At 48.6% G+C, this 25,938-nt stretch overlaps 2 protein-coding genes across 3 annotated transcripts; one reads left to right on the top strand and one right to left on the bottom strand.

The window, feature by feature from the left end:
- Nucleotides 1–1,140: 1,140 nt before the first annotated feature.
- On the bottom strand, nucleotides 1,141–2,115 carry LOC121165315 (ribosome biogenesis protein NSA2 homolog). Of its 2 annotated transcripts, XM_040994009.1 has the most exons (2): nucleotides 1,542–2,115; nucleotides 1,141–1,348 (listed from the first exon to the last, which is right to left on the bottom strand). In XM_040994009.1, exons 1-2 carry the CDS (start codon nucleotides 2,060–2,062, stop codon nucleotides 1,264–1,266), a joined length of 606 nt encoding a protein of 201 aa, XP_040849943.1. In that variant the 5' UTR covers nucleotides 2,063–2,115; the 3' UTR covers nucleotides 1,141–1,263. The 2 variants fall into 2 exon arrangements, with proteins under 2 accessions (XP_040849943.1, XP_040849942.1); XM_040994008.1 differs by having other exon boundaries at nucleotides 1,141–2,115.
- Nucleotides 2,116–21,779: 19,664 nt separating this feature from the next.
- SPR (sepiapterin reductase) lies at nucleotides 21,780–25,416 on the top strand. Its single transcript, XM_040994007.1, has 3 exons — nucleotides 21,780–22,095; nucleotides 22,546–22,836; nucleotides 24,683–25,416. The coding sequence occupies exons 1-3, from the start codon at nucleotides 21,780–21,782 to the stop codon at nucleotides 24,871–24,873; spliced, it is 798 nt and encodes a 265-aa protein (XP_040849941.1). The 3' UTR covers nucleotides 24,874–25,416.
- The last annotated feature ends 522 nt before the right edge of the window (nucleotides 25,417–25,938 follow it).

Here is a 25,938-nt window from a genome sequence, read left to right as displayed (position 1 = left end):
TATAGCATAATCCTAAGTGTCTCTGGAGCCATGCAAACCTCATTTATACTTCTGACTCAGCAAGTCACCCTAACCCCTCTGTGGGCCCCATCTATTCAACAGCAACAATAACAGCACCAGTCTAGTGTGAGGGGTTAAATGAGATGAGGTCTATTTGGCACTGTAATCCACCTTATGGCGCTCAGTTAATAGCAGGTGATTGATACACAGGACAAGGGAATCAAGTTAGCTCCATTCTAGGAGGCTTTTTCTCTCACATTTCAGGGACACCATTGGAATCCATCAAAATCCTTGGCTTATAATGCATGTCTGTCACTGGTTATGGGACACATGACGAATGTGCTTCTGTGTTGACACTGGAGATTTGGAAGTTATCGGATTCAACAATTTGGTGTCATTCCAGGACTTGGAAGAACACAGTGCCCACACCTGCAGGCACACATGCGCACAGAGGAGTGGGCAGGCTTTCCAGCCATCATCTTGTCCTGCTGCCCCCCACCCCCAAGGATGGTCCTTGGCTCTCCTGAGCTGTGCAGCTGAGCAATCATCAGGATATCAGGATGTGCCTTTGCCTCCAGCAGGAGTGAGTGCTTACAAGGAGGAAGTGTGTGTAGAACTTAGGGAAGGCTTTCTGCCAACAGCTGCTCCAGGGCTGGTGGAAACACTGTGAGAAGTGGGGAGTGTGTTTCCTCTTGGTGCAATTTGTCTACCAGATTCTTTTTTAATAATTGTTATTGGGATCCGGCGCAGTAGTCTAAAGGCTAAAGTCCTCGCCTTGCATGTGCCGGGATCCTTGCATACACCAGTTCAAATCCCAGCCGCTCCACTTCCCTTCCTCCCTGCTTGTGGCTTGGGAAAGTAGTCAAGGACAGCTCAAGGCCTTGGGATCCTGCACCCGTGTGGGAGACCTGGAAGAAGCTCCTGACTCCTGGCTTTGAATCAACTCAGCTCCAGCCGTTGCAGCCACTTGGAGAGTGAATCAGTGGGTAGAAGATCTGTCTCTCCTTCTGTCTGTAAATTTGACTTATCAATAATAAATAAATAAACAAACCTTAAAAATAAATGTTATTTTCCTATTTCCACATCTATATAGACTTCTTTTTTTTTTTAGAAGTGGATCTTTTTAATGTTTTTTTTTTAACAGATTAATAAATAGCTCTCTTGATGGCTGTAGAGTAGGGCTGTTTGGTAGTTTGCAGAAGCATCACAGGAATGACAGTGTCCCCATTTAATCTGCAGTCTTCTATAATGATTAGAAGTTACTTATATGAGATTGCTGTCAAACAAGTAAGACTGCATTGATACATCCATCATTTTCAGGATTGTTGGTGACCTGGGCATATTTCCCCCATATAACCTTGCCTCCTTGTGTCACAAGGCCCAACTCACTCACATTCACTTCAATGACAGTGCCTTTGGTTATTACACCCAAAGTTGTATATAATGGGGACGAAGGATCCTTTTTTACACCAAGTATTGGCAGACAGAAGGTGGCTTTCAGTTCTGGATGTGTTACGTGGGCCTTCTTGAAACGTAAGCCCATTGGTCTAATGAATCTCTCATATTTGGGTGGTTTTCTTGTAAAGCCATCTCCAACAAAGCAGACTTTGGTGACCATCCTCGTCCATGCCTTCTTTTTTCTTTTTCCTGTTCGAATAACTTTTAGTACTTCTGTTTCTCCCTGGGCACGAACTTCAGGCAGAGGGACTTCCCATTTCCCCGCTTTCTCTTTGTGTTTCTGTTTGATCATATTGGAAAGGACTTTAGCTTGCGACTGTCCCTCTCTGTCCAGCAGACAGGCCGGTACTGCTCCCTGGGGAGTCTTTTCATCATTCTTCTGTTTGGTGTTTCTCTTTTCATGCATCTTGATAGTCTTTTTCATCTGTATTTTCTCAGCGTGGCGCTGCTTGTGGCAGAGCTTAGCCTGTAGCCCAATCATCTTTTTGGCCTTCTTGGAGCGTTCATGAGCCTCCCAGCTTTGCTTTTTCCTCTTTTTCTCATGGTAATCCAAACGACACCCATACCGTTTCCGGTGTAATTCAATATATTCATTTTGTGGCATGGTGACGGCCTCAGACCCATGGGGTGCTGCTCCCCGGCCGCCGAACTTCCAAAGCTTCTGCTCTCAGAAAGAAGCCCACCGCACGGCTTCACGCACCTCGCGACAGGAAACGGCCCTATATAGACTTCTGAATGGACCACTCACTTCTCTCTATTTGTATCAGCTAACAGAAACTTTTATGTCTGAATTTATGTCTGAAAACACTTACATGACGCGTTTCTATATTTACCCTTCCTCTAAAGACTCTGATATGGTGATCTGGATCTCTATATGATGCTAAAGCCAATGGAAAATTGTCCCTGTTTTAAATGTTTCAAGTGACGCGGTTCTCTTGTTTTGTTTGGACAGAGCCATTGGTTACAAGGCAGCTAAGGCGTGGGATCTACATGATTTCTGCTTTAGGGAACCTATCATAGTTTCTTACAGGCAACCAGTTCTTATGAATTTTTTAAAAGATTTACCTATTTTTATTTGAAAGGCAGGGTTACAGAAAGAGAGAAAGAATAATCTTCCACCTGCTGGCTCACCTACACAAAATGGCCTCCACAGACAGAGCTGGACTGGTACAAAGCCAAGAACCAGGAGCTTATTCCAAGTCCCACCTGGGTACAGGGGCCTAAACCTGGGTCGACCTCTGCTGCCTGCAATGTTCAAAAGCTCTCTGTTATTACACTTCTCTATTTTGAGTACTTGTTACTCCTAATGTCCATTTTTTTAAAAAAATGTCACACACACATACACACACACACACAACTGGTCACTTCGAGATAAACTTAAGAACTATCTTCTTCCAGAATTTTCCCAATAGAGGTTTTCCCCTTCGCAGCTTCTTCCAGGGGGCCGTCTCACTCATGGGTCACTGGTAGAATGGAGAGTCACCTTCATGCTTCACGGTCATCACCTGTCTGTGTTGGTGCACACTGAGATGAACATTATCTTTCCCTCCCAAGCCTGTCATCTCCCCCAGGCTTCAGAGTCCCGAGTTTAGGGGCTGGGTTCCCGCCTCTCCCTGCTCTAGGGCACATGCGCTTCAGGACCAGACCTCGAGACTAGTTCCCCTCTCCCAGCCACCTCTGGGATCCCATGGGGCAAAAAGGAAACATTTGCCTGGCTTCCTGTGATGCTCTGGGACCTGAGAAGATCCGCATCCATGTGGCTGCTGGAGGGTGCGGTGGCCTAGCCCGGGGGAAATCAATTCAGGACAACACAGAGCGCAGGGGCCAGAGGGGCAAAGAAACAGAAATGAGCTACTGTTATACTTTTCACATCTTTGGTGCATTTATTTCAGGTTTTAGGAATATACAGAAATAAAATGCTATTTTTAAAAATTGCTTTATTGTCAAAGCCAGAGTTGCAAAAGACACAGCGAGAGACAGAGAAGTCTTCCACCCACTGTGTCACTCCCCAGAGGGCAGTAACGGCCAGCAGTAGGTGAGGCTGAAGGAGGATCCAGGAGCTTCCTTCCGCTACGTGGTTGGCAGGTGCCCAAGTGACAACCACATTCCATCCTCTGCTGCTTTACCAGGCCATTGGCAGGAAGCTGGATAGGAGGTGGAGTAGCCGGGACAACAACCAATGCCTATATGGGATTCCAGAATCACACTTGCAAGCCTTATCCATTACGTCATAGAGCTGGACCCAGAAATAAAGCTCAATTTTAATTCGTTTAATTTTAAGCTCAATTTGATTCATATATTCTATGTAGATTTATCCTAGTTTTCCATAATGGGATTTTCGGCTTTAAATTTTAATTCGAAACCTAATCTTGTGAGTGCATTGCAGACTCTTAAATCCGCTGTGTATTTTTTAATCATTCAGTTAATACTGAGCTCTCATTAAGTTTTCCATGCTATAAATAAGTAATGTAGAAGACTCACTCTTCTAAAGACAACTGTTGTTTTGCCTCCTCAAAACATTGCAGCTTCTTCTAACACCTCTCCAAATTTTTCTTGGGAACTAGCACTGCCACACTGGCTAATGCTGTGTGAGACTGTCCACAAAAGGACCACCAAACATTTCTCTTTTAAAAAATAAACATGGGGCCCGGCAGCGTGGCCTAGCGGCTAAAGTCCTTGCTTGAACAACCTGGGATCCCATATGGTCGCCGGTTCTAATCCCGGCAGCTCCACTTCCCATCCAGCTCCCTGCTTGTGGCCTGGGAAAGCAGTCGAGGACGGCCCAAAGCCTTGGGACCCTGCACCCGTGTGGGAGACCTGGAAGAAGTTCCTGGATCCTGGCTTTAGATCAGCATAGTATTGGCCATTGTGCTCACTTGGGGAGTGAATCATCGGACGGAAGATCTTCCTCTCTGTCTCTCCTCCTCTCTGTATATCTGACTTTTCCAATAAATAAATAAATCTTAAAAAAAAATTTAAAAATAAAAAAATAAACATGGGGCCTGGTGCGGTGGCGCGGTGGTTAAGGTCCTCACCTTGCATGCCCAGGATCCCATATGGGCACCGGTTCTAATCCCGGCAGCCCCGCTTCCCTTCCAGCTCCCTGTCTGTGGCCCGGGAAAGCAGTAGAGGATGGTCCAAGGCTTTGGGACCCTGCACCTGTGTGGGAGACCCAGAAGAGGCTCCTGGCTTTGGATTGGCTCAGCTCCAGCCATTGCGGCCGCCTGGGGAGTGAGTCATCGGATGGAAGATCTTCCTCTCTGTCTCTCCTCTCTGTATATCTGCCTTTCCAATAAAAATAAAAATGAATCTTTAAAAAATAATAAAAAATAAACATGAAACCTGTCCAAGGCAAATTCGGTGCTCTCTCCCTGACAAATGAATGTTAAGCAAAATGATAAGCCCCCAAAAAGCTTGGATAACCCATTTCCTTGGAGTCAGTACGGTTATGGCTCTCCAGGGACTGATCTTTCGGCTTTTTCTACTAGCTCTTGGAGTTCAGCCATTTATTTCATCTCTTTATTTATGGGAGCTTAATTCTGCTTTCACAAATACAAAATCTAAACTATAAGGTAAAATACTTAATTCATTTTATTTTGGCTTTTTTTTCTAATAAAAAACATTTAGCCACATAGATTTCCCTGAGAACAGTTTTGCATACAATGATGCTCTGACTCATCATTTTCCAAGTAGAATTTTCTTTCCTTGATCTGCTTATTGGAAAAGTGATTAGAATTCCAAGGGATTTTGCTGACAATCTATTGACTTTTTTTCCTTGATTCTGTTACACTGTGTTAAGAGAATCTGGAGAATTACATAGAACTTTCTATACACGACGTTTGTTGGAGAAATGAAAAAGCAAGTATTTATTTGTAGATATGCAATTCTGTGTGTATTTACAAATCCATATCATTTATATACTACATATGTATACATATACAGCCGTGTATCTGTTTTATCAGTCTCAGCTGCCTTTTTCCCTAACCATTAATTACCCTGCTACTTAAGCTAAATACAGACATTACCAAAAAAAAAAAACCAAAAACCCTACAAATCAATACTGCTTATGAATACAGATGCAAACATCCTCAATAAGATATCGGTAAACTGGGCCTGGCGCCATGGCCTAGCAGCTAAAGTTCTCACCTTGAACGCGCCAGGATCCCAAATGGGTGCTGGTTCTGATCCCAACAGCCCCGCTTCCCATCCAGCTCCCTGCCTGTGGCCTGGAAAAGCAGTTGAGGACGGCCCAAAGCCTTGGGTTCCTGCACCTGTGTGGGAGACCTGGAGGAAGTTCCTGGCTCCTGGCTCCTGGCTCCTGGCTCCTGGCTCCTGGCTCTGGATCGGCACAGCACCAGCTGTTCTCACATGGGGAGTGAATCATCGGACGGAAGATCTTCCTTTCTGTCTCTCCTCTCTATCTGACTTTGTAATAAAAATAAATAAATCTTAAAAAAAAAAAAAAAGCTGGGGCAAGCTGGGAATTCTACTCAGGTCTCCCTTAAGAGTGGCAGGAGCCCAAGTCCTGGAACCATTCATTACTGCCCCCCAGTTACACATCAGCAAGAATCTCAAACTGTGAGCAGAGCTGGGATTCGAACGGGGACAGCCTCACTCAGAATACGAGTGTGCCCGTGACACCCTAGACGCTAGGCCAAACACACCCACCCTGGCTATAGACTTTCACATTTAGAAAGCTTGGCTCAATTCCCAGTCTGGTAATTTTTTCCATTTCATCTTTTGTTTCTTTAAACATGTCACATACAGTCATCTATATTCCGAGAAGCCTGACTGGAGACTTTTTATCCCATAGACAATCTCCATTTGTGGCTGTGGGTAACCAAGGACACTCACAGTCTGTTGCCACTGTAATTGACTTCCTCAGCCTGGAGTTTCCCAACCCCACGGAAGTGTGAATTTGAATTCCAGTCCCAAATGTTAACTGACCTGTGGTTAGAAAATCTCAGAAAAAAAGGAACACAAAGAAACCAAACATCTAGTGATCAAAGTGTGAAACCAGTATTAGCCTAAACTCAGGGCCAAAAACACATGTCATCATCACAGAACTCCTGGGATAGACAGAACTGAATTTTACACAAATATTTTTTAAGATTTATTTATGCACAGGTCTAGCACAGTGGTGTACAAGGTTAAGCCTCCACCTGTGGAGCTGACATCCATACAAATATCAGTTCAAGTCATGGCTATTCAACTTCTGATCCAGCTCCCTGCTATTGCACCCGGAAAAGCAGCAAGAACTAGCCCAAGTCCTTGGGCCCCTGGACCCTTGTTGGAGACCCAGAAGAAGCTCCTGACTCCTGGCTTCAGCTCTGGCCCTGTGGGAGAGCTGGGCAGGTTAGACTTCATCAACAACTGGCCGTTGCAGCCATTTGGGGGATGAAAAAGATGGGTCTCTCTCCTCATCTCCCTCCCGTTCTCCTCTTCCTCCTCCTCTCCCCTGTCTTTTGTCTCTCTCTACCATTCTGATTTTTGAGGAAATACACCTTTTTTAAAAAAAAAAAAAAAGATGCTTATTTTTATTTGAAAGGTAAAGTTACACAGAAGAAAGGGTAGATAGATCTTCCATCTTCTGGTTTAGCACGTGAATGGCAGGTGCCCACACACGTGGGCCATTATCTGATGCCTTTCCAGGCCCACAAAGAGCTGCCTCAGTAGCAGAACAAGCAAGAATTCAAACCCACACCCCAGTATGGGATGCCAGTCTCTGGTTGAACCTGGTATGCCACAAGATTGTTCCCAAATTTTACCAAAATATTGATTCTAATTTTTAGTACAGTATTAATAGTCATATTTTAACAATTTGATGTTACTGGAACAAGGTAATTCATTGTTACTTTGCTCCTGTGTTCATTATACTGAGATTTGTGACAGCAAACATCCATTTTCAACTGAGTTCAGCAAAGAGCAAACATTGCTTGGTCTGCTCTGCCTTCCAGCCCCTGCTGGTGCTGCTGGTGCTGCTTTATTGTTTTTCTCCTTAGTAGCCCCAGATCAAAGCAGAGACATCCTCTTCTGAACCGCCAGATGAAGGGTTCAAGCTGATGGGGACAGCACATTTCGCTGTGGCAATTTTACAAACTGAAGCCTTGTGTAATGGTGAAATCAAATGTTCTGAGTGTTTTCAAAATCAGATTTAAGACAACTGACCCTACATGTAATTTTATTTGTATTTCTCCATGCACTTGCTACTGCACACAATCACTTTAAAAAAAAATCTTTTTACACATCGAATCTGAGGGAAGGTGCTGTGGTGCCACCTGGGATGCCCACACACCATATCGAGGGCCTGCGATCAAGTCCAGCACCTGTTTCCAATCCAGCTTCCAGCTAACGAGCAGCAGGTGGCGGCTCAAGTCACCGGGTCCCTGCCACCCACACCGGAGACCCAGGAGACCCGGAAGAAGTTCCTGGCTCAGGGTGTGGGCTCGGCCCAGCCTCACTTGCTGGAGGCACTTAGAAAGTGAACCAGTGAGCAGAATCTCAATCTCTCTTGCTACTGCTCTGCCTTTCAAATGAATAAACAGATATATTAACTTGTTTTTAACAACAAAAAACCTTGAATCTCGAAACAGAACATAACAAAAGAGTATGATTTTAACTCTTAGCAATTTTTAAACATTTTTATTTGAAAGGCAAAAGGCAGGTCTTCCATATACTGGTTTTATTCCCCAAGTCCTGACAACAGGTGGGACTAGGCCAGGCTGGAGCCAGAACCAGGAACCCTATCTGGGTCTCCCAAATGAGTGGCAGTAGACCAACTACCTGAGCCATCACCTGTTGCCTTCCAGGTGTTCATTAGTAGGAAACTGGATTGGAAGCAGAGCCTGGTTCAGTCCCAGCAGCTCTGATATGAGGTGTGCTGTGCTCAGTGTCTGCCCCTAAATCCTGAATTCACATCTCTATCAGGCAGTTCCAAGACAATCTTGATGATCTTATAGCTTGTTTTGGCTGAAGAAGAATATGGGGAAGGTTTACCCTATTTCAGTTAATTGCTACTAATCCATGGTGCTATCTTATTTTTAAGAAGGGCTTCTGGCTGTTCCTGCATGTCCAGGAGTCTGATGGAGTGTACAGAAGTAGTACCGCTAAGATAGCATTAACACACCAGACTTCAACTCTAGAGACTGATTTTAGTAACATATTTTATAGAATGAATTTTAGCCACATCAAATGTCAAAAATCTTTCATCTTCCACCACTAAAAATAGTTGGCCATCTCGAGCAATATTTTTGTCAATCTTGTGTTTAAATTTTTGCATGGATGCAAAACTTAAGAGAACTATCTTCCTGAGACATTTTTATAAAGTCTGTTACTTTGGAATTCGCTTAGTAAGAACAAAAGGGATTTGGGACACCTCACTTCTCTCAGCAGCAATGTTGGCTTCATGGTTTAGATGCTTTGTTAGAGACGCAAAGTCAAAATTGTTCCGGCCACAGTGATATTTTCCGTGACTTTTTTTTCTTTTTTTAAGATTGATTTGTTTTTATTGGAAAGGCAGATTTACAGAGAAAGAGACAGAAAGACCTTCATGCACTGGTTCACTCCCCAAATGGCTGCCAACAGCTGAAGCAAGCAAGGAGCCAGGAGCTTCCTCTGAGTCCTCCACACTGGTGCAAGGTCCCAAGGCTTTGGGCTGTCCTCCTGTGCTTTCCCAGGCAACAAGCAGGTTGATGAAAGGGAAGTGGAGCAGCCCAGACATGAACCAGCGCCCATATGAGATCCCTTTGCATGCAAGGCAAGGATTTAGTCACTGAGTCATCACACTGGGCCCTCTCCATGATTTTAGAGTTGTCTCCTCACACATTGGGATGGCAATGTTAATATTACCTTCTCAAGTAACGAGACAGGAAGCATTCCCAAATATGACTCTCCCTTGAAAGATTAAAAAGTAAATGAAATGTTAAACTAAGCATTAGGTGTAGTTCCTAAAGTGTGTCTGGCTTAATGTTATGAATGCTACAATGTCAAGTCTGTAAAGATTAAAATTAATGGGCTGTAATTTATATATATGCTCATATTTTCCATTTAAGAAGCTAATCATTTTTGAATAGGAAATATATTGAAAAATCAAAATAATACAAAAAGTTTACTCAGAATATATTCACTTAGCATTCCCCAGTACTTAACTAGCTTTGGAACTTACTGGGAATCTTTGCAGTATTTAATAATGTGAATGTAAGAAAGTCTAAACATATATTTCTCCTTCTTGTCACAAAAAGATAACACAGTAAAGCACACTGTTCTTCACCTTCATTCACTCCTTAAGGAGATTCTCTCATATCAACAGAGAGAATTTTCAGTCATTTTACATAAATGCATGGTATTCCATTATAAAGGCTATGCCATCAGGTATTTTACCCTGTTTGTACTACTTGGAAAAATTTTTTTGAAGATTTATTTATGCATTTGAAAGGCAGAGTTACACAGAGAGCAAATCTTTCATCTACTGGTTCATTCCTGAAATGGCTACAATGACGGGGGTTGGACCAGGGGGAAGCCAGAAGCTTCATCTCAGTCACCATGCAGATGGCAGAGCTCCAAGTACTTGGTCCATCTTCCACTTGTCCACCTCCCAGGCACATGGAACAGGGAGCTGAAGGGCAAGTGGAGCAGCCGGGACTCAAACCAGTGCTCAAATGGGAAACCTGATGGAAAAGTGGGCAGAAAATGAACAAACAGCTCACAGAATAAGACATTAAAATATTCAACTTTACTACAATGAAAACAAAGAAAATTAATATGGTGAAAAAGACACGCTTATAAACGATCAGGTGGAGCACAGAACTGTTGCAAACTTTTTAAGGTTTTTTTTTTCTTGGCAGTAGCTATTTAAATATAATGATTCAATATTTATTTTTTATCAGTTTCCAGGACTTTAAAATGATTTTAAGTTATATAATTTTTAACAGACTCAAGAGAGGGGTAATAACATATGGCCCTCAATATATCCATAAGCCAGACTCAATAATTGAATATTTATCAAGTTTTATCTCTCCTTGCTTTATCTGTTCCTATTTTCCTCTTCCCTCCAAGGTTTCCTCCCCTCTTTCCCTTCACCTCTTCCCCCTCCCTACCTCTGTGTGTGTGTGTGTGTATTACTGAACTGTTTTAAAGGAAATCCTAGATTCATTTCACTTTAAATCTAAAAATGTTCATTTTCTTGCAGGCCCATATGCCATTATCATACCAAAAGAATACAGAAACTACTGACATCATTTAATACCCAGATCATATTGAAATTTCCCCAACTGCCTCACAAATGGATTCATTTGAATCAGGAACCAGATAAAATTCACATTTTTAATTCAGTCGGTATATATAATATAAAGCAGTCTGTCCCCACCTTGTTTTCATGTCCTTAATTCAAAACATGCTGATCACATGTGAGCAGAAAGCCTCCCCTTCCACTTTCTGCTCCTTCCTTAACTTCTTCAGTTCCCTCCCCGTGCCTTCAGATGCTGCTGTGAGCTCACGTGAGGACAAAACACAGTATTTTAAAAACACAGAAAACTTGTTTCTCACTTTTTAAGATATTACAACTAGCCAGTGAGTTCAGATTGTAGCAGTTCCATCCTTCTGCTGTAAATCTCCCAAACTTCTCATGTAATGATTTCTTTCATGGACAGTTTTTTGCTTGAATCAGTTATTAGGAGTTACAAGATATTGTCCTTCTGCCATCTACAGTTATAAGCTAAATTTATAAAATATTCCTTGTCATATGAACAAACTGATTATATTTAAACCAGCAACAAAAAAAATGGACAAGCTTAATTCTTTACCTTTAATTTTTCAATATGCTTGTTAATGAAAAATTCTATCCAAGTTACCTCTAACAGAGACCAGTGAACTTTGTTTTTTATGACCTTTATTATGCATGCGATGGCTTTTATATACTCAGCCTGCTCAAATCCACTGCAACGTCTCCTTTTAATACACAATTTGCTCCGTATTTGATTTGTTGAGGGGGTAGATGAACGAAAAAAGGCAAAATGTTGGTAACTGTTGAAGCCGGATGTTGGGTGAAAGTACCAAACCCTCGCTCCTTCAAGAAAAAGTGTTTCAAAGTATCGCGTCTTTGAGCAAGGATGGTTTCATGCTTGTCCTAGTGACCACTAATATTATTTTTCCGTGTGTGTGTGTGTGTGTCTTGTTTTCTTACATAAAACAAGATATTCCAGGATCACCAGGATAATTTTGTATACTTCTTTCCAGGTCTTAACTACTGAATTAAAAATGTGAATTTTATTTGGCTCCTGATTCAAATTAATCCATTTGTGAATACATTTATTTCTCCAGGCAACCTGGTTCCTTTTAGTGAACACTGGCCTTTGCAGACCAGGAGCCAAGAGCCTAGAGTGCTCTTTGTGATTAAAGTGCTATTGCTTTTAGATCTTTCCAGCAGATGGAACTACAAAATATTTACTTGGGGAAGGGAATGGATTCTCAGTTTTTCATGAACTTTCTAATTCAATCTTCTCCAACATTTTTATTGTAAGAACAGTCAAAGCAGATAGAAGTTAAGAAGATTCCAATGCCTGCACACTTACCACCTGAACTGCATAATTAACATTATATTTGCTTTATCACATACACCCAAGCCTCTATCCACTAAATTCTTTAATGAATTTCAAAAGTAACTGACACTATCATGCTTCACTTCTATTCTGCATGAATATTTTTAAAGACAAACTTTATTTTTACCATTATTGAAATTATACACATATTGAAAAATAATTCAGACACTATACAATTCATCCACTTAAATGTACAAAATTTGGACCTGGCACGATAGCGCAGTGGCTAAAGTCCTTGCCTTGCATGCGCCAGGATCCCATATGATCCCCGGTTCTAATCCCGGCGACCCTGCTTCCCATCCAGCTCCCTGCTTGTGGCCTGGAAAACCAGTCGAGGACAGCCCAAAGCCTTGGGACCCTGCACTCAAATGGGAGACCCGGAAGAGCTCCTGGCTCCTGGCTTCAGATTGGCTCAGCACCAGTCGTTGCGGCCACTTGGGCAGTAAATCATCAGACAGGAGATCTTCCTTTCTGCCTCTCTTCCTCTCTGTATATCTACCTTTCCAATAAAAATAAATTAAAATCTTTATTTTAAAAAAGTACATAATTTAAGTATCCAAGATAGCTGAATAAGGAAGACACACTGATTTGTCTGTTTTCTAATTTTGTTTTTTTTTTATTTTTATTTTTGATGTTGTTTAAATAGTTGACAAGGATGCACACCCATGAGGACCAGTGATTAGGGTGGGGTAGGTTGAAGCATGGGGGAAGGTGGGTGGGAGAAATGCTGCCAATTTTCCTTTTCTTCCCTTTTCTACTATATCCAGTGGCGGAGAAAACGAGGTGCTCCCAGCTGGCAAACTATATCATACCCACGGATGGGGGATACCACTTGATGTCATCTTAGAAACCCCAATGTGGAGAAGAATGTTGCAAGGGTATTGTCTGAGTAGTTTTTTTTTTTTTTTTTTTTTTTTTTAATTTTTTTTTTTTTTTTATTATAAGATTTTATTTTGACATTTTTTACATAGTTAATTAGGGTAAGAAGGTTCAAGGGCTACATGAAAGTGGATAATACTAGTATGTTTTCCATATTGTTACCTTCATGTTTAAAGGGGGTTATTTAAGGGAGAAGGCCCACCCAATTTCCCACCCTCCCCAGGTCCCGGATGTAGGGCATGCTCTGAGGTTCTTGCTCAAGTGGTTTTGATATTGCAACAGTCATGAATCGCTGTCAATCTTGCCACTCCAAGCACTATGAGATCTTTGAAAAATCAACTGATTGACATAGTCCATCATAGCTGAGATGGTTGCTTGACCTGTTCTGTCTTCTCTCTTTTCTTCGTTAGGGTTCTGAGTCCAGCATTTAGATTAGGAAGATCTCCAAAGAAACTTCTTGTATGTGCTAACAAGTACAGGGCCTGGCACCGTCCATCGCTCCAATCAGCTGGTGGTTGCAGTTGCTGGGTTGGTTCTGTTTTCACTCCCGACTTCCACTGGAACCAATGGGTGTTGCAGTCCAGCCTGGTTCTGCCCAGCACATACTTGGCCCTCACATAAACCAGTGGGAGCTGCAGCCTAGGTTGGAGCGACCCACAATAACCCCCACCAGACCCACTCCCTACCCTGGTTTGCCAGTAAGTGTAGCAGTAGTCCAGTCTGTCCCACACCCCATTCCACCACAGCCGCTATCTTAGTTATCTTAGTTTTATGTCCTGTGAAAGTGGTAACCCAAGAGGGATGAGCCCACTATTTCCCTCCCAGGCCTCTCCCACTCCCAGATTCCAGTTGATGCTGCGTCTAAGCCCAAACAACCCTTGCCCACTTTAATTTTGCTTGCACCAGTAGGAATAATCCGCCGAGTCCGGCTTTTCCCTGATCTGGTCCGCATGAGGCGCACAGGTGTGGTAGCTCTGCCCAGTCTGGTCTGCCCCCATCCCAGCCCATGCTCTCCTGCGGAAGTAGCTGTCCTGCAAAGGAACCCTCCCTTATTCCCCTGCCGGCTCTGCCCACTTCCTTTCTTGTTCTCAGGCTGGTAGGGCGCTGCGGTCGCTTCCGGTACAGGCAACCTCACCTCGGCATTCCATAATGTGCACTAGTCTTTGTTGCGACCAACCCTAGGTCGGCCCACACTGGTGCCTGGATTTGCCAGTGGATAATGTGGACAGATTCAGCCTGGTCTTGCCCCCACATCAGCCAATTGTATGCCAGTGGGTAGCTTTCCATGGCCTTTTCTGGGCTGTTTCCTATCATGTTTCTTGCGTTTACCTGCCGGGTCTGTGTCCTGCCAGAGGAGTTGCCCAGGCTCCTCCATCAGAACCTCTCCCAATGCCAGGTTTCACGCTTACCAGTGGGTCCATGAGCCAACCCTACTCAGTCCACCTCCTGTAATAACAGGAACTGTGGCTTTTCCTGTCTGGCCTTCCACCCAATCTGGTTCTTGCTGTTGGATGTTCCAGCCCAGCCATGGTTTGTCTATACCTACATATGGCTCACACATGGCTCAGTAGGGGTTTGAGACCCTGCCTGGTCCATCCCACATCTGCCCTGGTCCTCCAGAACACCAGGGGGAGTCGGGGTCCGGCCCGGTTCGGTGCATCCAATCCCAGTCCACACTTGTGCCAAGGGAGACTACAACTGTTTCCAGATCAGAACGCAGCTCCCCTTCCAGGCCATGTGCCTCTTGGTGGGAACCTCAGCCCAGCTAGGGTTGTCCCCTTTGCTCCCCAACCGGGTCTGTTCCCAGCCATAGATCACTTGCCTGCCAATGGATGCTCTGACTCAGCTTGGCACAGCTCCTCACCTGTCCCGACCTCTGCCTTAGACACTGTGGCTTAGCGTCCCTGGCTCCCACAGACCAGCAGGTACAAGAACCTAGCTCGGCAAGACCTCTGCTCCCTCCTGGTTTCTAGTTTTACTTGTGGGCTAAGGTTTGTTCAGTCGTGCCTAAACTACTCTGTTCCATTACCAGTTGACACATTGGCCAACTGTTGGAGCTACTTTTGCAGGACAGGCCCCAAGCCCTAGCTTCTGCATGACTGGTATTTGGTACTCAGAATTATTAGTGATTACAAGTTTTGCTAAGGAAGAGTTACTGCCTGTTTCAGGTCCAAGAAGCACAATGGGTTCAAACTGGAGGGAATTAAGCAGCAACTCAAAGAACCAAATCCCCAGAGCTCCCCGGCCGGGCGGCCAGCAGGCAGAGCCTGGCACCAAATGGCGCACTGGCCGCCCGAGGACAGCTCAGCACATGGCGGCTGTCCGGGATCCAGGCATGAGACGCCCCGTCCTGAGACCCACCAGCTGCCAGGAGGCAGCTGGAGGTTTAAATAACCCAGGCCCAAGGTCGCCCCCCTCCCAAATCCCATTCACCGCCCCATGAGGGCGGCGGGTGGGTGTCGGGCCTGCCCAGCCCCGGAGGCCTCCCCCTCGGTCTACTCACCCCGAAGGAAGCGGCCCCCGGAACCAGCAGGCCCGAGGACAGCTCAGCACATGGCGGCTGTCCGGGATCCAGGCATGAGACGCCCCGTCCTGAGACCCACCAGCTGCCAGGAGGCAGCTGGAGGTTTAAATAACCCAGGCCCAAGGTCGCCCCCCTCCCAAATCCCATTCACCGCCCCATGAGGGCGGCGGGTGGGTGTCGGGCCTGCCCAGCCCCGGAGGCCTCCCCCTCGGTCTACTCACCCCGAAAGGAAGCGGCCCCCGGAACCAGCAGGCCCGAGGACAGCTCAGCACATGGCGGCTGTCCGGGATCCAGGCACGAGACGCCCCGTCCTGAGACCCACCAGCTGCCAGGAGGCAGCTGGAGGTTTAAATAACCCAGGCCCAAGGTCGCCCCCCTCCCAAATCCCATTCACCGCCCCATGAGGGCGGCGGGTGGGTGTCGGGCCTGCCCAGCCCCGGAGGCCTCCCCCTCGGTCTACTCACCCCGAAAGGAAGCGGCCCCCGGAACCAGCAGGCCCGAGGACAGCTCAGCACATGGCGGCTGTCCGGGATCCAGGCATGAGACGCCCCGTCCTGAGACCCACCAGCTGCCAGGAGGCCCGAGGACAGCTCAGCACATGGCGGCTGTCCGGGATCCAGGCATGAGACGCCCCGTCCTGAGACCCACCAGCTGCCAGGAGGCAGCTGGAGGTTTAAATAACCCAGGCCCAAGGTCGCCCCCCTCCCAAATCCCATTCACCGCCCCATGAGGGCGGCGGGTGGGTGTCGGGCCTGCCCAGCCCCGGAGGCCTCCCCCTCGGTCTACTCACCCCGAAGGAAGCGGCCCCCGGAACCAGCAGGCCCGAGGACAGCTCAGCACATGGCGGCTGTCCGGGATCCAGGCATGAGACGCCCCGTCCTGAGACCCACCTGTCTGAGTAGTTTTGATAGTTTTGAGACATTGTTGGTTTCATTGCTCCAAGGTTGAGAAAATCCTTCCAAGGTCCACTGGTGACAGAGTCCACCCCTGTATAGCCACCCACCCAGATACTTGTTGCCAAAGCCAGCTAGCAAAGTTGTCCAACCCATTCTCTTCTCCATCTTCTGACATGGCACTTGCCAGCCTCTGCAGGTCCAGATGAGCTGACCATCTTGTCCCCCATATACATCTGGGTTGTTATCCACTACACGGGCATCAACAATCAAGGAGGCCTCATCCCAACACACGCAAGTAATTCAAGGTCAAACTATGATCCTCCCTGTGGCTGGAGTTTCCAGTTCAGTGGTCTAGTCTGGAGATCCCCAAAGAAACTTCACCCCAGACCTGATTCTCGCATGTTCCAGCGAGGACAGGGTCCAGTTTAATCTCACCTGCATCAGACTGCACACACACTGGTTGCTTGGTCAGCTTCTTCCCCAAACCCTTTACGGTGCACACTGACAGGTGCTGTAACCCAGCCCAACCCAACCTGCCACAGACCTGGTCCTTAAGCACACCAGTGGGAACTGCAGCCAAGATAGGGCGATCCCCGATAACTTCCACCAGGCCCGCCCCCAGCCCCAATTCCTGCATGTGCCAATATGTACAGCAGACTAGTCTGATCTGTACCACATCCGAATCAGGTTATCCTACACTTATGGGTGTTGCAGCTTAGCTCAGCCCACACCGCACCACCCCTAAGATTGAGTCCACATGTGTGCTGATGGTGCTGCTGCCTTATCCAGCCTGGTCCACCCTCATCCCTGACCCTCAGACACGCTGTCCTGGACCATGGGAAGATACAACAAGAGTAGGAGATGGACCATATTCCCAGAACAAAGTTAGAGAAAATCTTTCAGCAGAGTGTACAGAAGAGAGACTATGAAAACTAGCAAAGGTGTTCACAACACAGCAGCTGGGAGGTGACCCCAGAAACATCCATGGCCAACAGGCAGAAAAGAGATGTCAGCTTACCAGGGGATAAGGCTCACAATCCAGGGAGAGCACCTTTGCATCCTATGACTATAGGAATCCATGACTGTGTGACTTCCATGTAGGCTAGAAAGCTGAGAAGGGCGTGGAGTGTGGCTGGGTCTTTGGGTAACCAGCCAGTCCAATTCCAGCAGCTCAGAACTTCCTGAATGCTTGAGAGGGGCCTCATGGAGGAGTCAGCACTCATACTATGGAGTGCACAGACACTGTGGGAGGTTCCCACACCTAAGCGGATGCAGCACACAGGCACCATGAGCTCATCTTGGGCAACTGGCTCACATTGGCTCAGAGAATGGCTGAAGCTGAACATGCCAGCAAAACAACGATCCTCTCCCCTTAATGAGGACAGAGGAGGCTCACCACACTCAACTTGGGTGTCACTCTGGATTCTTACCCCACCCACAAATGTTGGCCAGAGTCCTCTGGTCCCAGCCAGCACACACTGAAAGAATAGTCACTGTAAACTTCAGGCATTCCACTAAGCCATAGAGGCACATTACCTTCAGAGGAAATACCGACAAGTGTTTCCCTATATACATAAAAAACAAATGTAGAAACACAAGAAACATGAAGACAAAATGACTCCCCAAAAGGAATACTTCAGTAGTTGACTGTGGTAATGGGGAGGTGGACAAAATGCCTGAAAAGGAAATTCAAAATAATGAAGGGAACTCGCATATGACATGGTTGAAAAATTCTTCAGGAAGCTAGAGATAAAGAATTCAATGTTTCAAATAATCAATACAGCAACAGACTCAGGAGGCAGAAGGAGAAATGGAGCCAGGGACAACTCTTCTGAATTGTGTCAGACCAAAAGAAAATACATAAAGGAAAACTTGAAACAAAAAAAGGGTTTAGTACCTATAGGACACTATCACATGGCCAAACATGCATGTCTTAGGCACACTGCTGAAGGAAAAGCGTAGTGACTTAGAAGACATATTCAGTGAAATAATGGGAAACACGTGATGATGGCTGATCAAAAACTTAGTTACTATACTATCTGGCCTATCTATCTGCTTTGAGTAGTATAAAAGTTTTTATATAAATGTTTCCAAACCATGAACATGGAAGAGTTTGTTCATTTTTGCATTTTCTATTTATTTCCTTAATGTTTTCTCATTTTCACTGTAGAGATCTTTCACATCCTTAGCTACATTTATCCCAAGTATTGTGGAGGGGAGGCAGCTAGTTCAGGGTTACAAGCTTGGAAACCACTCCCCCCATCATCACCTAGGTGTTCCCTCCTGCCCACCTGTGATGCTCACTTATCATCACCTGGAACCTGAGAGGGGGCAGCACTGTATTGTGCAACCACTCCCCTCGCAAGCTCCTCTAAAGGCCCACGAAAGGGAGGGGCTCCCTCTCTTGGTCCTGTGCTTCTGTGGCTCTGGCACTCTGACTGTTGGCCAGGACACTGGGGACAGTATCCCCTGAGCATGGCTATATCCCCTGTGTGTCTGTATTCCTCACCCTCTGTCCTCTGCTTAGGTGGGACGGTGAAGATATTAATGCTAAGATGCTTTGTATTTCTAATGTGTGTGCTTTCAGAGTTCCAGGAGAGGTGAGGCCTAGCAGCAATGGAATGTGGGCAGAGAAGACAATGAAAGGTGAATGTCTACAGTTTTGTAAGTGTGTCCAGGTTGTTTACTATTTATCTCTTAGGGTAACTTACATATTGTTGGGGAAGCTGGGACATAGGTCTTTAGCTTAACGGATGGACTTCAGTGTGACGACCATTTGTTCCTCTTGGGGTTTCAATTGACTGGATTGCTATACGGACTTGGGATTTGCTATTTATAGTGGGCCCTGTTAAGCTTGGTTAATAGACTCCTTAATAAATCTTAGACTTGGGCCCGGCGCGGTGGCGCAAGTGGTTAAGGTCCTCGCCTAGCACGCCCGGGATCCCATATGGGCGCCGGTTCTAATCCCGGCAGCCCCGCTTCCCTTCCAGCTCCCTGCCTGTGGCCTGGGAAAGCAGTCGAGGACGGCCCAAAGCTTTGGTAACCTGCACCCGCGTGGGAGACCCGGAAGAGGCTCCTGGCTTCGGATCGGCATAGTATCGGCCCGTTGCGCTCACTTGGGGAGTGAATCATCGGACGGAAGATCTTCCTCTCTGTCTCTCCTCTCTGTATATCCGCCTTTCCAATGAAAAAAATAATAAAAATAAATCTTTAAAAAAAAATAATAATAAATAAATCTTAGACTTATCTGGCGTGATCTCGCTTACACCCCACAATAGTACGTGAATTTGGGGGTAGCTATTATGATTAGTACTTATCTCACAAATTCTTTCTCAGCCACAGCATTCGTATACAAATGCTATTGACTGGGCCAGGCATGATAGCTCAACTGATTAATCCCAGCCCTGCAAATGCTGGGATCCCATATGGGCACAGGTTCCTGTCCTAGCTACTCCACTTCCCATCCAGCTCCCTGCTTGTGGCTGAGAAAGCAGCAGAGGATGGCCCAAAGCCTTGGGACGCTGCACCCGTGTAGGTGGCATCTCCAAGTGAAGTCTTAATCACCATGTCAAAGCCTGCCCCTTCATAGTGGTTTTGATTGCCACTCCCCTGGTGCCTACTGATGCAAAGCATCTTTTTATTGTTTATTAATCATGTGTGTATTTTCTTGGTAGAAATGCCTATTTACTTTGCCCACTTTTGAACTACATTGTCTTTTTATCATTGACTCATAAATATGATTCATTTTAAAAAAACTCTTATAAAAACTACTTACATATTTGTTTGAGGGGTGGGGATGGAAGGAGGACTGAAGGCAAGAGTGAGAGTGCTCCCATTTACCTACCTACTCACTGCCCAAACGCCTTCAATAGTTTCACCTGGGCCGAGGGGAAGCCCAGAGCCAAGAACTCGGTCCAGATCCCCCTTGGAAAGGGCGGAAGCTCAATGAACCTCCCAAGGTGTGCAGCCAGCAGACTGCTGGAGGTGGAAGGAGGAGCCAGGAGGCCAGGTACAGTCTTAACTGCCGGATCAAAGTGCACCTTCATTTTACAGTTTAAGAAACCTTGAAGGGACTGGCGCCGTAGCCTACTGGATAAAGTCCTCCCCTTGCATGCACTGGGATGCCCATATGGGCAACAGTTAGTGTCCCACTGCCCCACTTCCTTTTTGGTTTCCTGCTTGTGGTCTGGTAAAGCAGTAGAGAATGGCCCAAAGCCTTGAGACCCTGCACCTGCATGGGAGACCCTGAAGAAGCTCCTGGGTTCCAATCGGCTCAGCTCCGATTGCTGTGGCCACTTAAGGAGTGAACCAGCGGATGGAAGATCTTTCTGTCTCTCCTTCCTTCTGTAAGTCTGACTTTGCAATAAAAATAATTAAACCTTTTTTTTAAAAAAAAAAAAAAAAGGAATCCTTGAAAAGCAGTACATCAAACCCCTGTGTATCTCTCATGCATATTTCCTAAGTGTTAACAATTTACAACTCTTGCTCTAGCCATTCAATTTCGTCCCTAAAACTTATGAGAATAAGCTGCAAAGATGCCCCTTTACTTCTAAATACGTCTCTACTTCTAAAAACACAAGGCCTTGTTTTACTTAAATAGTTTACCGTTAAAACCGGGAGACAACACCAGCAGCCAACGGAGAGACCTGGTTCAAGTTCCATGGATCACTCTACTACCGTCCTTTACCCAATCTAGGCTTTTCAGGCCGCCTTGACCTATTTCTTACCTTCTCAGGATACGGCAGGGACTCCCAGACTTGCATGGGAAGACCACCTGGGCAGCTGTTACAGCTTCCTAAAGCCAGGGTTATGGACGATGTTCTTGGGAGCCCCCAGTGGCAATTGCCAAAGGAATTCCACCTGCCGCGCTTTCCCTCTGGAATGTTCCCTGCAAGACCAGCGGGCAGGGGAAAGCGGGGTGGCAGGAACAGGGTCTGCCAGGCTCCCTCCCTCCGTAAGCGAACCAGCAGGCTCGCCCTGCTCCAGGACCCTCTGCCCGGGAGGCCGTCGGGTCCAGAGGAAGCGAGTTCTCCCCTCACGGATCCCTTTTATCCTTCCAGGCCCGAGACACGTTAGGAACGGACTTTGAGCCACTCGTGCTCTGTAGCCACCTGTAGGCACTGAGGCACGAAGCGCCCCGCCGTCTGAGGCACACAGCACGCCGACGCCAGGGCCTGGGCGTGCGGGGCCGCCTGCCCTCCTCGGGCCTCCCGCCCGCCCCTCAGGGCGCCCCTAGCCGGGGAGCAACTCGGGGCACGTGTTCCGGCGGGGCCTGCGCGTGCGCGAGGAGCCAGTCCGCCGCCCCGGCCGGCCTTCCCGCGGCGGCCCGGCCTCCCGCGCTGACCCGCGGCGCCGCCCCCTGACCCCCGCCGCTCCTCCCACCGCGGCCGCCCGCTCCGGCAGCTCGTGGGGCGCCCGGTCGGCGGCATGGAGGACGGGCGGCCGAGCGGCCTGGGGCGCGCCGTGTGCGTGCTGACCGGGGCCTCCCGCGGCTTCGGCCGCGCGCTGGCCCCGCTCTTGGCCCCGCTCCTGGCGCCGGGCTCCCTGCTGGTCTTAAACGCCCGCAGCGACGAGGCGCTGCGGCAGCTGGAGGCTGAACTGGGCGCCGGGCAGCCCGGGCTGCGCGTGGTGCGAGTGCCCGCCGACCTGGGCGCCGAGGCCGGCCTGCAGCAGCTGCTCGCCGCCGTCCGCGAGCTCCCCAGGCCCGAGGGGCTGCGGCGGCTGCTGCTTATCAACAACGCGGGTAAAACACGCGGGGACGTGTTGGGGCGGTCTCGGGGCCGCGGGGGGCGGCGCCCAGGGAGTCCGGGCAGACGCCGTCCTAGAGCTGCGGAAGGAAGGCCCGTGCCGTCGGGGCGACCCCTGCCCCGGACGGTTTAATCAGCGGTTTTTTCAAGTCACCCGTAGAATCTTCCGGCCTGTCTGCACACGCCCTCTGGCGGAGGCCTGCGTCGGCGTGTGCGGTTCTCCAAGCGGGGTGAATCCACACGGCCTCCCCAAAGCGCGTGGGGAACCTCCACAGCCTACAGCTTGGGATGGGATGGGTGGGTTCTCCTGGTTTAGGACAGGGGCATCGAGAAAAGTGCCTTCAGAAGCTCTGGGCATATTTTTCCTGTAGGAGAGTATCTGGAGAAATTTAAAGCATCAGAAGTCACCACCTGCCCTGGGTTATTCCCAAATTGTGCTTTTTCAGGCACTCTTGGGGATGTGTCCAAAAGCTTCGTGAACCTGAATGATCCAGCTGAAGTGAACAGCTACTGGGCCCTGAACTTGACCTCCACGCTGTGCCTGACCACCTGCATCCTGAAGGCGTTTCCTGCCAGTCCCAACCTCAGCAGGACAGTAGTGAACGTCTCATCTCTGTGTGCCCTGCAGCCCTTCAAGGGCTGGGCCCTGTACTGTGCCGGGAAGGCTGCCCGGGACATGATGTTCCAGGTGCTGGCTGCCGAGGAGCCCAGTGTCCGGGTGCTGAGCTACGCCCCAGGTAGGTGGCAAGTTCCACCATTCCTGACCCTCACAGCTGCCCCAGGAGCTCAGTCTGCCCTGAATATGTTGTCACCTTAGAAGACAGACTCACTCGATGGACGCTGGTAAAGAAGCCAGGCCTTGCTGAATGCAGATCTCCCTGACTGAACTGTGTTGGAACCCTAGGGGGATGCTGGGCCCTGCCCCACTGACAGTCAAAGGACAGGGGTGGGAGTGGGGGTGCAATGGCCTAGTGACTGAATCCTCACCTTGAATGCACTGGGATCCCATACGGGCCCCAGTTTGTGTCCCAGCTGCTCCACTTCGTTCAACTCCATGCTTGTGGCCTGGGAAAGCAGAGGAGGATGGTCCAAAGCCTTGGGATCCTGCACCTGCATGGGAGACCCAGACGAGGTTCCTGGCTTCTAACTTTGGATCGGTATAGCTCCAGTCATTGCAGCCACTCGGGGAGTGTAGCAGTGGATGGAGGCTCTTTCTCTATATCTGTTCTCCCTGTATATCTGCCTTTCCAATAAAAAATCAATCTTTTAAAAGGGGGCAGGCAAGGAGGTCCTGTGACACCTTCTCTGATTGCCTGACTGCTGACCACCATACTGTGACCCCGCGGGGCCCCTCCCCTAGCAGTGAGGCTTCTGTTGTAGGCTCAAGGCTGCTGCAGTGAGAAGTGCCCTAGGGTGCCTGAGTGGCTTGGAGCTCCAGTGCTCTGTACCTCTCGGAGATGGGGGCACAATCCCAGAGACATCCAGGTGCAGTGGCCAGCCTGAAGTCCAGATGCAACAGACCCCACATCCCACCAGGTTTCCAAGCTCTTGTTCAGCCCTGGGTCCACTGCCTCATGTTCTCTAGGCCTCGGTGCCTCACAATACGCACACACACACAGCATGCACTTGTCCCCCACCCCCCACCCCCCCGCCCTCGTGAGCTCAGCCAGGACTCAGAGAACAGTGACTAAATGTCAGCCACAGCCAGGGAGCAGAACAGATTCTGGAATGCCCCAGAGGCTAGGTGACAGCTTGGGAGGCTGTCTTGGAGCAGGATGGAGGAGATGAGATTGTGGTTGCGGAGCCCTAGTGCTCAAAGGCGCCAAAATGTCTGGTCTTGGCCTGGAGAGGAATGCTTTAACAGGTGTCTCAGCACAGGATGGGCTGTTGGAAAGGAGGCAAGAGCCCTGTTTTCAGGCTGCGCAGGGGTTGAAGGTGGTTCTCCTTCCATGAGGTTCTATGATTTTCTGCCCCCAGGGACCACTCACTCCAAATTCTGGGAGGATGTCATTCGTAGACAAAGATTCCACAGTGCATGTCTGAGCTTGGGAAGGAGGGATTCCCCTTGGGTGGGAGTATCCCTTGAGGGCTACTTGGAGGCTAGCAGGTGGAAGGCACTCCCCATAAATGCAGGTCATGGTAGGTAAGCTGTTCAGGGAGTGTCAAGCCTTTCCATTTGCCTAGAGGCTAGGAGCTAAGGGGAACCCCGAGTAGGTGGCCAGGCTGCTGAAGGAGGTGCAACAGTTGGTCAAAGGGTCTGGTCTTCCAAGCCGGAGGGTCCTCCCTGGTGTCTGGTTAGCAGTGGGGGTGGGTAGGGGCATGGCACAGGTTTTGAGAACTTCATCGCTGGAAACAGGGCAGGAGATAGGGAGCTCGGTTCTCATTTCTGTGATCTGGAGGGACATGCTCACTGGAATTTGGAATTTGAACCTGGAAGTCGGCAGCAACAGAATGGAGACCTTTGTGACCGTGACCACACATACCACTTAGGCCCCCAGCCTCGCCCCGGACAAGCGTACACACCCACTCTGGGAACCATGCATCAGCTATGCCCCCACCTCCATCTGTGTTTCCTCCCCATAGGTCCCCTGGACACAGACATGCAGCAGTTGGCCCGGGAAACTTCCGTGGACCCAGACTTACGCAAGAGGCTGCAGGAGCTGAAGGCCAGAGGGGAGCTCGTGGACTGCAAGGAGTCAGCCCAGAGGCTGCTGAGCCTGCTGCAGAAGGACACGTTCAAGTCTGGAGCCCACGTGGATTTCTACGACAAATGAATCCATGTCCTGAGCCTCCCTGGGGAGTGGGCACACCCACAGGCCTCATGGCTCCCCCCATCCTGCCACACTGCCCTGCACCCCTGCCTTCCCAGAGAAGCTCTCGTGCCTCCTGTCCTGCACCCAGAGACAGCAGTCTAATGGAGCCCTGACGTGGCTGGCGTCACCAGCTGTCAGGAGTCTGCACAGGAAGTCCCTGCAGGAGCCTTCAGAGAGTAGTCACACATGTTGGTGTCCCCTGTCCCCAGGAACAGACTTTTAGGGAAAGAAGCTGAGATACTACACCAAGGAGGTTGGGGCAACTGCCCGTGGTCAGTTCCTGGGGAGTGATCTGAAGTCACATGGAGGTCCAAGTCAGAGCACAGATGGCGCAGGTGCCAGCTCTTGTGGGTGCCCCCTGCTCAGGGCAGTAGGACCAGGACCTCCTGTTGAACATCACGTGCTTGTTCTGGTGCCTCCTCCCTCCGGAATAGACCAGCCCTTGCCCAGGTTGAGCGCCTGTATCCCCAACAAAGGCAGATGGAAATAAAATACAGATCACCCTCCCTGCCGCCTGCTTACTCCTCTGACATAGGACCGGAACTGGCCCCCGTGGCTCAGGGCCTCCGTGTACCCTTAGGCAGTGAACTCCAACCCTTCCTTCCCAGGCAGTTCTCCCCAGGCTGTCTGCCTCTCTCACACGCTCAGCACAAGGCTAGGCAGCAACACCGGAGACGGGCTGACCCAGATGCCCGTTCCCTCACCCTTATGTACCCACTGTGCTCCCACTAGTTGCTGCCCTTTCTTCGCCTTGACCTATTTGAAGGGTGCTCATCCTTCTCACCTTTGGAGCCTGGGACCTTTCCATAGCTCTCCTTGCATTGCCAGTTCTACACTTAGGCAGCAGTGCCTGGGAAGATTCCAGCTCCTGTTGAGGGCGCTTGGGGGATGTGGGCAAGGTGCAGAAAGAAGGCCCTGAGAGATGGAGTGCAGCCACTACTGATGCTTGGGTCAGTCTGTCTGCCTGGAATGCTGGAGCTGCATCATGTGCAACCAGCCCTGGCCCTTGTGCCGCAGGAGGGAGCA

This window comes from Ochotona curzoniae, unplaced genomic scaffold (genome assembly GCF_017591425.1).
Source record: "Ochotona curzoniae isolate NIBS_2020 unplaced genomic scaffold, NIBS_Ocur_1.0 contig_883, whole genome shotgun sequence".
NCBI lineage: Eukaryota > Metazoa > Chordata > Mammalia > Lagomorpha > Ochotonidae > Ochotona > Ochotona curzoniae.
Note: the sequence above shows the minus strand (reverse complement) of the source record. Positions and strands in the feature narration are given on the sequence as shown.

What these genes read in the sequence shown, in the direction of transcription:
- LOC121165315 (XM_040994008.1), bottom strand. Translation starts at nt 2,062, where the DNA reads ATGCCACAAAATGAATATATTGAATTACACCGGAAACGGTATGGGTGT.
- SPR (XM_040994007.1), top strand. Translation starts at nt 21,780, where the DNA reads ATGGAGGACGGGCGGCCGAGCGGCCTGGGGCGCGCCGTGTGCGTGCTG. An exon ending in GCTGCTTATCAACAACGCGG is followed by an intron (nt 22,096 to 22,545) that starts GTAAAACACGCG and finishes GTGCTTTTTCAG; the next exon opens with GCACTCTTGGGGATGTGTCC. An exon ending in GGTGCTGAGCTACGCCCCAG is followed by an intron (nt 22,837 to 24,682) that starts GTAGGTGGCAAG and finishes TCCTCCCCATAG; the next exon opens with GTCCCCTGGACACAGACATG.